This window comes from Strongylocentrotus purpuratus, unplaced genomic scaffold (assembly GCF_000002235.5).
Source record: "Strongylocentrotus purpuratus isolate Spur 01 unplaced genomic scaffold, Spur_5.0 spur5_scaffold_13, whole genome shotgun sequence".
Lineage (NCBI taxonomy): Eukaryota > Metazoa > Echinodermata > Echinoidea > Camarodonta > Strongylocentrotidae > Strongylocentrotus > Strongylocentrotus purpuratus.
Genome location: NW_022145598.1, coordinates 22995603 through 23007554, shown reverse-complemented (window position 1 = coordinate 23007554; position 11952 = coordinate 22995603). Strand labels below are relative to the sequence as shown.

General features: G+C 37.3%; 1 protein-coding gene across 1 annotated transcript; it reads left to right on the top strand.

Moving 5' to 3' along the window:
- Positions 1 to 2853: 2853 nt before the first annotated feature.
- Positions 2854 to 3392, top strand: LOC105437133 (adhesion G-protein coupled receptor G2-like). The gene is made up of 2 exons (XM_011663400.2): positions 2854 to 3070; positions 3253 to 3392. The coding sequence occupies exons 1-2, from the start codon at positions 2858 to 2860 to the stop codon at positions 3361 to 3363; spliced, it is 324 nt and encodes a 107-aa protein (XP_011661702.1). The 5' UTR covers positions 2854 to 2857; the 3' UTR covers positions 3364 to 3392.
- The last annotated feature ends 8560 nt before the right edge of the window (positions 3393 to 11952 follow it).

The window sequence follows — 11952 nt, the reverse complement described above, 5'->3', positions numbered from 1 at the left end:
TTTCAGTCTGCCATTATTGCCTATTGATAATTAAACATCTTTTTATTCATTTTCCTCTACCGATTTTCATCATTGTGAATTACACATTCTAACAGAACTCCGTCAGTCATCAAATTTTTCTACACCCTCTCCTGTTTTTAATATCTGTTCTGTCTTTTTACAGAGATTGAAAGAAATTCAAGAGATTCAAATCTCCGCCACAGTGGGCGCTAAATTGTTTGGTTTCCCCACTAACCGTTTGTAATTAAACCAAGTAACGCACGTGTATCGGATAAATTCTGTCTTTTGCATGTTTTGGATTCCTGAAACTTTCCAAACAATACCTGTCAATATATATGCGAGTTCGTGGTTACATTCTGCGCATGCGCTAAAATTTCTCCGTTACCCTTCCGCTGGATCATTTGGGATAAACTACTGGCCGGCGCTATGCTTGTACACGACAATGAATGTGTTTTTATTGTTTTTAGATTATGATATCGATCTCGTGGGTTTTAGGTTTTCTTGTTATTTCTCTTTTTGCTAGCTTTGACAGCTTTGTAAAGAATAATTAATATTGTACACGTTTTTAAATCTGAAATATGAATATGAAATAATTGATTAAAAACGATTAATGAAAACAGTTTGAATGCCAGCTCCATGATTTACTCTATTACTAAGCTTGCTTCATACTTTTATTGTTGCGCACGATAATGAAATTGATATTTACAGTAATGTTCTAATTTGTCATGCTTTGTTTCAGCAGTATCGGAAATTAACCAAGCAATCCAACATTGAAGCGAGCTACAATACAAGTTGTCCCTGAACAGAGAAACCGAAGCTTATATTTGTAAATTACTAAATAATCCAAAATTATTGTTATCATTAAATGTATACATCCCTAAAAAGCTCATTTTCTCTCTATGATATGACAATAAGAATAAGATTTATTAAATCACATATGACCAATTTAAGACAGTCTAAATCGGCACTGACAGAAAAACGAAAAGAGACAATAATGGTTGTTTTGAAAGACAAATGATTTGGGAATATTAACTATTGAAACTCATCATGTAAAAGCCTGCTATTCTCTTTTCTTCCATTTTAATGATTTAAAGGCTAGCCTCAATGCCTAACTTTCACACAGTTAATTGAAACAGTATTTCTCCTGCGGTTATTAATTTCTTCATTTGTAAATGTGTCTGCGAACATGTGCACCTATATATATTTTTGTCTTCCATTCGTATTTATATACGTACATTCCTGTCATGTTTATTACATAAAATTTCTTCATTAATTCGTGTAAGTTAATCATGTATGAAGGTAAATTATGTTTTTATTTATTAGCTTCTCTTTTATGTGCACATTAACCAAAATTAATTCAGGATTATTGACTAAATTAACGATAAACTTGGGTCTCCTCTTTCAGGGACATCATGAACAATGAAGTTTATGCTTTAACAACATCGGTAAATAATACAATCCAAATAATCTACAATAAAGTATATTTTTCTGAGTAAAATATGGTGATATCAATTTCGGCCGAGATACTCTAAATTGATAAGCACGTAAAACTAAGTAGACAGTATAATCATGGAACGACAAGTTTACTTCAAGAACACAATATTTTTCATTATATCACAAAGGGTTAAAGCCAAAAATTAGTATATTTTGTATCTCTTATTATTTTTACATTATTTATTCTTCACTTGTCTCTTTTCGTCAACCATGGCACATGTATGTAAGTTGTTCCAAGAGATTTGCCAGATCTGTCGGTCAATTAAATCTGGTATCACTGAAGCCACTGGCCCGTCTCTGTGATCTAGTGGTAAAGGCATTGTCGTTCTCTGCCGGTGACACGGTTCGATTCTCGGGGGAGACAATTTTGTTCAACCTTTGCAAAGAAATTAAATAAGAGGATAGCAATGGGGACTTTGCATTTAAGTAACGCAACCATTAATATTGAATTTCCGTTCGTTATATACATAATTATATACACATATAGTGTATTATGTTCAATTAACTATGCTAGCCAATAGTTATGGAAAGATCATTTTAAGACGGATTATAGTCCGACAGTCATTATCTAACAATGCACATGAATTCGTCATTGTTGCCATTTATGTGTAATTTCTTCATTATAATTAGTAATATTAAATGGTACTCGGCATGGCATGTGATTTGTACCAAGAAGACTCTAAACCCCAGATAGTATAAACATCTGGAAAACCAATTCATTTTAAAAATAGTAATAGCGTCGCCATAACCGTGGTAATAACTTGTGAGCTGGACAGCACAGCGATAACATGAGTAGGTCTATCAGAGAAACGGAGAAATGAATGAGCTAGGCACATGTCCAGTTTAGGCGTATTGTGAATGACTATAAACATTGTATTTCTTAAACACATATGTCATTTCAGGAATTCCTGCACTTATCGTGGTTCTAACCGGAGCTGTTGCTAGAGACTCTTATGCCCATGATGACCTGTAAGTGATAACGATTGAAAGTCAAGCTAGAACATTGGATTGCCTAGCCTTAGGTATACCTAATGATCTTCAAAATTCGGATTCGGCAAAAACACGTTTCTGTACTCTATTCTAGTGTTTAGGCATTTGGTATATTGGTATCTCATGAGTATTACAATCTCAGATGTTGTTGGTAACTTATGGATGACAAAGCTTGAACTTGTCAGAATAAATAATGGGAAATCATTTACAATGGCGAGTTAAAATGTTTCAAGGACCATAGACATTTTGTATAACTATGGCGAAGATAGTCAGTACTGATTGACTTAATTCAGTCACTTCACTTTAATGCATATTTACTATCAACAGATGCTTTATACAATCAAGGGCTCAAATCGGTGGTCTCCTGTTTCCCATGTCCATCATCCTCCTCATCAACATTGTCATCTTCATCCTGGTGGTTCGACAACTGATCCGATCTGCCAACATCACTGGTCGGGTGAAAGGAGAGGCTAAGGTAGAACGCCAAGAGGCTATCGAACGCGTCCAGAATGCAATCTGCATCTTGCTCCTGCTCGGTCTGACCTGGGTCACCGGATATCTGCTCTTGATCCCGTTATTCAGTCAGGTAAAGCCAACTAGCTTCTAGAATAAGTCATTGCGGTATCTATCTCTTCTAAGAAGTATATTGAGAACTCATTTATGAACTACACACAATAGCATTACCTCTTTAGATGTTTAGTATCTCTTGAACATGACAGAGAATGCCATATACCTAATTATTATTTCTGAAACATTTGCGTTTAACAGGTGGCTCAGCCAATCTTCGTCGTCCTGAACTCCTTCCAAGGATTTTTCATCTTTCTACTCTACTGCGTCCGGAAGCCTCACATCCGTAAGAAATGGGGGCTAACTTGTTAATGATGATCAGGTTGATTACACCAACAATGATGTTGTCGCCAGTCTCCCTAAGGATGCAGAGGATGACACCAAACACAATGAGAGGAATGATGTAGATGCTAGTTGCACCACCAGGCGCGGATCCAGGATTTCTTAGGGGGGGGGGGGCCCAAATTTGAAATTATGGGAGCCAAATATTGGTACGTAATGGTGACCAACAGTGACGTAATGCGGGGGGGGGGGTCTGTGCAGGGAGGGGCGAGTTTACCCCACCCTCCTCCACGAAACGCCGAAGCTTTGACGTTTCATTAAATTATTAGAGAAAGAAGACGATTCGTTGTACCGTTCTCGACTCAAAATCTTCGTCTGAATTTAGTTTTTCCCCTTCCGCGCTAATTTTACGTTTTATTAAATTATTAGAAAAAGAAGACGATTCATTGGAGAGTTCTCGACTCTTAATCCTTGTCTAAATTCAGCCCCCCTCCTGCGCGAAGCGCGGAAGCTTTGACGTTTCATTAAACTATTAAAGAAAGAAGACGATTTGTTGTACCGATCTCGACTCTTAATCCTGGTCTGAATTTAGTTTTTTCCCTTCCGCGCGAATTTTACGTTTTATTAAATTATTAGAGAAAGAAGACGATTCATTGGAGAGTTCTCGACTCTTAATCCTTGTTTAAATTCAGCCCCCTCCCCCTCCTGCGCGAAGGGCGGAAGCTTTGACGTTTCATTAAACTATTAAAGAAAGAAAACGATTCGTTGTACCGTTCTCGACTCAAAATCTTCGTCTGAATTTAGTTTTTCCCTTCCCGCGCGAATTTTACGTTTTATTAAATTATTAGAGAAAGAAGACGATTCATTGGAGAGTTTTCGACTCTTAATCCTTGTCTAAATTCAGCCCCCCTCCTGCGCGAAGCGCGGAAGCTTTGACGTTTCATTAAACTTTTAAAGAAAGAAGACGATTCGTTGTACCGATCTCGACTCTTAATCCTGGTCTGAATTTAGTTTTTCAGGTTCCGGCTAACTTTTTGTTTTATTAAATTATTGGAGAAAGAAGACGATTCATTGGAGAGTTCTCGACTCTTAATCCTTGTTTAAATTCAGCCCCCTCCCCCTCCTGCGCGAAGCGCGGAAGCTTTGATGTTTCATTAAACTATTAAAGAAAGAAGACGATTCGTTGTACCGATCTCGACTCTTACTCCTGGTCCGAATTTAGTTTTTCCCCTTCCGCGCGAATTTTACGTTTTATTAAATTATTAGAGAAAGAAGACGATTCATTGGAGAGTTCTCGACTCTTAATCCTTGTTTAAATTCAGCCCCCCTCCCCCTCCTGCGCGAAGCGCGGAAGCTTTGACGTTTCATTAAACTATTAAAGAAAGAAGACGATTCGTTGTACCGTTCTCGACTCTTAATCCTGGTCTGAATTTAGTTTTTCCCCTTCCGCGCGAATTTTACGTTTTACTAAATTATTAGAGAAAGAAGACGATTCATTGGAGAAATCTCGACTCTTAATCCTTGTCTAAATTCAGCCCCCTCTCCCTCCTGCGCAAAGCGCGGAAGCTTTGACGTTTCATTAAACTATTAAAGAAAGAAAACGATTCGTTGTACCGTTCTCGACTCTTAATCTTCGTCTGAATTTAGTTTTTCCCCTCCCGCGCGAAGCGCGGAAAATTTTACGTTTTATTAAATTATTAGAGAAAGAAGACGATTTGTTGTTGAGTTCTCGACTCTTAATCCTCGTCTGAATTCAGGTTCCCCCCTCCCGAGCGAAGCGCGGAAGCTTAAGTTACGTTTCATTAAATCATTGGAGAAAGAAGACGACTCGTTGTACGTTTCATTAAATCATTAGAGAAAGAAGACGACTCGTTGTACCGTTCTTGACTCTTAATCCTCGTCTAAATTCAGTCCCCCCCCCCCCTTCCTCCTCCTGCGCGAAGCGCGGAAGTTTGACGTTTCATTAAACTATTAAAGAAAGAAGACGATTCGTTGTACCGTTCTCGATTCTTAATCCTTGTCTGAATTCAGCCCCCCCCCCCTCCCCTCCTGCGCGAAGCTTTGACGTTTCATTAAATTATTAGAGAAAGAAGACGATGCGTTGTACCGTTCTCTATACTCTTAATCCTTGTCTGAATTTCAAAGATGTTCTTTGTCTGCTCCTTTACTTCCTACGTCCCCCCCCCCCCCCCCCCTGGCTACGCGCCTGCGGTCAGATAAACACATTTTGATAACTTGTCTGGCCCCGGAAGCTCAGGGGTTTTAGGCGTTTAGTTAAGGTCAGATGATCGTTTTTTTAATACCTATTATTTTGGGACACTGGCAGGTCACTATTTGGCGTGGGGTCCAGGGGGTGGATCCCCCCCCCAAAAGAGGGGTTTTAGGCATTAAATTACCGTCAGATGAGCATCTAAGGGCCCGCCGTAGCGCCCTAGGTGGAATCCAGGGGGCAGAGCTCCCGGAAGCTCAGGGGTTTTAGGCATGTAATCACGGTCAGATGAGCATATTTTGATGCCTCATTTTTTAACACTGGCAGTTAACTATTCTTTCTTTCTTGCTCTCATTCTATTTTTTTTCTCTTTAATATACTTTTTCAAATAAAGTGGGGGGGGGGAGGGAGCTCGAGGCTCCCGATCCCTGCCGTACCTCGGGCCCTGACATGTAGGAATCTCAAGAATCATATTTCGTGCCTGGATGTAAATTTAGGGATTTGTCATTTTCCAACAAACACATATACAAACGTATAATTTACTAAAAAATGAGGACAAATCTCGGAAATTATGTCATTTCAGCATTATTTGTAATCCATCGTTGTGGAATTAGATTTCCCCAAAGCCCCCCCCCCCCTATTAGTACGCCAGTATCTCCTCTTTTCCTTTATTTCTTTCCCTTTCCTTCCTTCTCTCCTATTTTTTTAATTGGGGGGGGGGGGGGTCAACAGCCTGGGAGGCAAGGCCCTTTCGGTCCCCCCCCCCCCCGATTTCCTTCTTCCCCCTTTTCTTTTCTTTTGTTCTTCTTCTTTCTTTCCCTTTTTCTCCTCTTTCCCTTTTCCTTCTTTTCCTTTCTTCTCTCTCTATTTTTTTTTTTGCGGGGGGGGGCCAAGGCCCGCTCGGCCCCCCCCCCCCCAGGGATCCGCGCCTGTGCACCACCAATTTTTCAAAGGCCAATGGCACAGTTGAGGTTTTAACTATAGCTAAGCACTCATTCTTACTTGATTTTTTAAAAATGTAAACGAGTTTTTATTCACTTATTTTTAAGTAAGAAGAAAATCTTATTAAGAGAACCTGATGTTACATTGGCACAATAGTCCGGGGAGGAGTGGCCTTGGTGTAGGCTGAACCCCCCCATCCCTGTTCTCCGAGTATTTCGCAATTACCAATATTCCGTCACCACATATTGGGGCAAACAAGTAATTGTTATTGGTTATCATCTTTATTATATTTCAATGACGAAATCATATATGTACATTTGTATGCACCTTAAAAAAAAAAAAATTTAAATAAATCCAAAGAAATGCCCAAGGTGCATACAAGTATATAACAAGAGGCAAACCTTCTACATACAATATTGAATGGATCAAGATGAGTAACGTTTATATATTAACTGAAAGAATTGGACATTAAAGACAAAGACGAATGTATTAAGTTTGATTACATTACGAAAATAGCCTTTGCCACTGGTACTATACTTCCCTCCTTTTGACCACAGATTTTCAATTTAGCCTTAAAATGGCAGGATTCATATGTTTTGTAAAGCCATGTATATTTTAGGGGGAGAATGATAGCAAAATTTTCACATTCTAAAATAATGGTAAATATTCATTATCTCAGGTTATAGATACTAATTTAATTGCTGTTATATTGCTTTTGAAAATCTTTAAAAATAATCTAAGATAAGCAACTGTAATCTGTTTTGGATAGGGGATAGAAAAATAAATCATCATAGTTCTAAGCTGGCATTACTGGCGTTGATAAAATGTTACGAACATTCATTTTATTTCGTGCATGCACATAGCAGTTCTTTTGTTATGCATCCTTAATAAACTTTTATTCAATTGTCATTTTGATATTAGAGGTGTTGAAATGATTTTAACAAACACAAAATTATGGCTATTATTATTTTTATTTGTTAGGCCAATCATAAAAGCACAATACAATTACATTTTGACGGATCATGCAATACATAAACAATACAAGAGGAAAGGGAAGGAGCAACGTGTGGGCCAGGGCTCACAAAAGTGAAATTTAACACTATTACCCGGAGGCATGTGAGCCCTCACATGTTGCTCCTAAATCAACTTAGATATAGACATAACATTGACATATGCGCACAATATTGCACATTGTTAAAGTAAAAATACATCTGAACCCCCCCCCCCCCTCCCTCCAAAAATCAAAATTAAAAATACACATTTATTACATATCGCATATTCCTACAACTAAGGATATCATTTAGATGTACCAAGGAAGATATAATCATTATGATACAAGCAGCATTATATTAAAGTAATGAGGAATTAAAGAGTAAGGGAAGCTGGTATATGTTTATGGGATGACAAATATGATGCTTGGCGCCCCACAAAGCAGTTGACTAAACCTTCCCACTTGCATTAAGACTAGACATGTTCAGCCGTTATGTATGCATGTATATTCTTCCCTCTTGTATCTTAGCATTTCAAGTTGAACATACTTAGTAATGACTACTCTGATCACTATTTTAAAGTATACTATTATATTCAGGAAAGTTTACGAAAGTGAACTGTGTCTCTCGTGAATATCGTTCCACGGTTACTGATGTGTACTGAGTAAGACAAGAAAGAAGAAAAGAATATACAATTACCTACTGAAACATTTTATTCAACAGAGTTATCAATAAATTGTGATTTATGTGATAGCCAGTGATCCCTTTTTAATTGATAAATTGGCGAGAAGGGTGGAAAGAGAAGAGAGAGAAAGTGCAAGAGAGGGAAGAAAGGGAGGGAAAAGACAAGAGAGCACAAGAAAGAAAGAAAGAGAGGAAGGAAAGTGAGAAAGAGAAGAGAAGGGGGAAGGTATGTGAAAGAGAGAGAGAGAGAGTGAGAGAGAGAAAGAAAGAGAGAAAGAGAGAGAGAGACTGAGAAAGAAAAAGGGGTGGGATCGATGTTACCAGGGAGGTGAGACAGTCTCACCTCCCCGATGTTACTTGTAACCTCCCCTTTAGTGTAATGTTTTTAACATGAGATGGCGCTCCAGCAAACCAGGGGAAGTCCCTACAGACTGTATCAAAAATGGTGGCATGGTGGAAAAATAGTTATCTGGGATCATTGTTATTTACTAGACCACTAATTTTAGTGTGCGAAAAAAGGAGTATTATTGGCGCTTTAGGTGATGCAATAGACAGCTGGAGTGGGTTCCACTTGATTGTCATGGATACCTACATTCATCAGCAAAAGAAGCTGTAGTACACAGCAATATTTGATCATGTTTCTTCCTAGTCTCATTACAGGGCAAATAAGAGAAAGTCCATCAGGAAAAGTCAATCCCAATAAATGCTCAAGGTGCATAACACTAAATAACAGAAACGAAATTTAAGAAATTTCATAATGCAACTCTACTTCATATAATATTGAATGAATCACAATTACAAAATATGGACATGAACTTTGAAGAATTGACGTAAGGTTAAGTATGTAAAGACGCAGTTATCGAAGATGCATGCATTTGATTTGGTTGCGTTGCGCAAATGGCCCATTCCACGGGTCTTTATACTTTCCTCTTGTTGAACACAGATGTTTAATTAGATTAAAGTATCCAATACCGTTTCCCAGACAATACAAAACAATACGTAGGATTTATCCGCGAATTTTTTTTTCTTCAAATGAATTCATGTGAAACACATTAGATGACGTACGCATAACACTGCGTGTTCATTGGAATATTGTGTTTCAAGAACTTCCTCTTCTAAAGCAGGTTCTACTCTCACGAATATCGGTTGCAAACAGAAATGCTTATAGGAATTCAACTCAGACATACATACGTACACCGAAATGGCCGTAAGTTTGTATTCAACCCTGTCTTTACTGTGTATTGTTATAAGCAGTCCCTGTTTGGCGATCTATACTATTTCAGGTAAGTTTGTACAAAATGTGTTTTTTTTCTCGCAGATCGAATTATATTAATTTGTAGCATTTACAGCAAAGCATAAAGGAATAGATTCTTTGGTATAACATTGGATGCAGATATAAGGAAGTGCAGGGTACATGTCTATTGCATGCTCTCTCTCTTTGGTGTGTAAATCCTCAATGCTTTGTATTGAAGGAAATATTTAGTTTTCTTTTTTCTCAAGGGGAGAGAGAGAGGTTTACTACTTAGCTCGTAAATAAACTGCATTATACCTTTTCATTTTATTATTGTCACTATCTACATTGTACCTGTATATATACTTTGTGTTTACTAGTTGGTTCATTGTTCATGTTTGTACTTTCATACACTGTATACCTATTATCGTTTAATATTTTATCATCTACATGTATGTATAATTTATAAGAATTGTATTCATAAGTCATGCATTGCTATTCATATTTTTATGTTTGTTTGTACTCTCATACACCGAGATGGGGTCAAAGAGTCAATAAAATTCTACAAATTCTACAAATTTGCCTTACTCCTATAAGCGAGCTTAAGTAAGATATCAATGACATTCAATGTTCAATAGCTGTTTAGAAGTTGTGTTTCATCGGTCCTTTACTTGAGGCGACAAAGGCCTACACGTAGCTAGGCATATCCGGTACGGAAATTCTGTTGATTATCAGGGGCGGCGATTTTTTTTTTGTCGTGGCTGGGGGCGTGGAGGGTCAACACGGGGGGGGGGGGGCTTTTTGATTTGGCATATCATTATCATTATTATCATCGGTAGCATATTACTATGTTTGTCCTTGTTACAAGAACAAATGAAAATGAATGTTTGATGTTGGATATTGTAACCACTATTTAATCTCCTTTTAAGGATACTGTTTATATTGATGAATTTTTAGAAGTCACGGAAATGAGTGAATATTAGACTTATCGATATCAGGAATTCCATTATCTGGACTTGTAGGAAAATGTAATTAAATGAACGGATGCAACCCCGTTAAAAAAACTTTATTCGGTCTTGTTAATGACTAATTTCACGAGACTACCTAGTGATGGCCCTGTCCTCCCTGAGGCTCTGCCATTATTAATACTCCAGCATTACCAGGTAGTCATTTAATACCCCTGGGTCGAGAGGGAATGTGGGCAAAACACACTAAGAACGTAAGAACGAAGCAAGTATTGAACCCGGAACCTCTGGTATGAGATGGTTGTAAATCATCATTCCTTTAAATATGTGGGATAGATGGAGAGGTGTCACTGTCTTGTGGATACGTCAGCGGACTATGGATGAGATGGTTCGCGGTTCGAGTACCCCCGTGGCACAAATTACCTTTGGCAAGATATTAATCTATATTTGCCAATCTCCACCCAGGTGAAGTATGGGTACCTGGTATGAATTTATGCCTTGAATGCTTTTAGCGCCTTAGGGCAGCTGAGCTAAAGCCAGGGTAATAATACTATTTGTTTAGTTTGTTAGTTACTTAGAGCACCCCTTGGGATGGATACGTGCGCAATATAAATGTAGATATTATAAGTTGTAGCAGTATTATCAACACTATTATTAGTAGTATCATTATTAGTATTATTAATATTATCATTGTTATTATTAGTATACAAACGCACAAATACACAAACAACATTATGAAAAGAATAATCTCAATAATATTTGCAGACTACAGATTGATCACCAAAGATCGACCCAATGCCGGCATCGTTGAGGTTTTCAACCAGGACATCGGATGGGGGCTCGTTTGTCAAAACAATTGGAATTTCGAACTAGCGAGCTTAGTTTGTAGTCAGCTAAACTTCCCAGGAACTTCTCGTGATCTTACGGCATTGGATTTCAACGAAGAGGAAGATGAGTGGCCGATGTCAGTTACTAATTATACATCAACATATTTTACAGACTGTTCAGTCAGTAAGTGTAATAATAAACCCGAACAGTACTGATTGAAAAATAGATTATACAATAACAACAACTGTTTTCTGCATATGCTTTATATGTTTCATATATTGTACATGTTATATATGTATCGTACACCCTGCCAGTGACACAATTGTCTATTGTATACTATATTGTGTTATGGACCAAGATTCAAATATTTTTACTTCTTTGTTTATTACGCTGCATAAAGATGATACATATATGTATATAATGAAAATAATAACATTAATAAATAATAGTAATAATAAAAATAATTTTAAAAAATGACAGTAATAACGTTAATAATACAAAGAGAACAGGTAATACTAATACCCTTACTAATACTAATACTACAAATAATGATACTACTAATAATAATATGAATTATTAAAATAGTACTGATGAAAATAATGATAACAATAATGATAATAATAATGATCATAATAATAATAACCCCATACTAACTACGATCTCGTATCCCAAACACCCACATACTCGAATCCCAAACACCAACATACTACAGATGGAAATAGAGTTTATTTGAAGGAATTGTAATTAATTCTTTTTTCAGATGGGATGAAT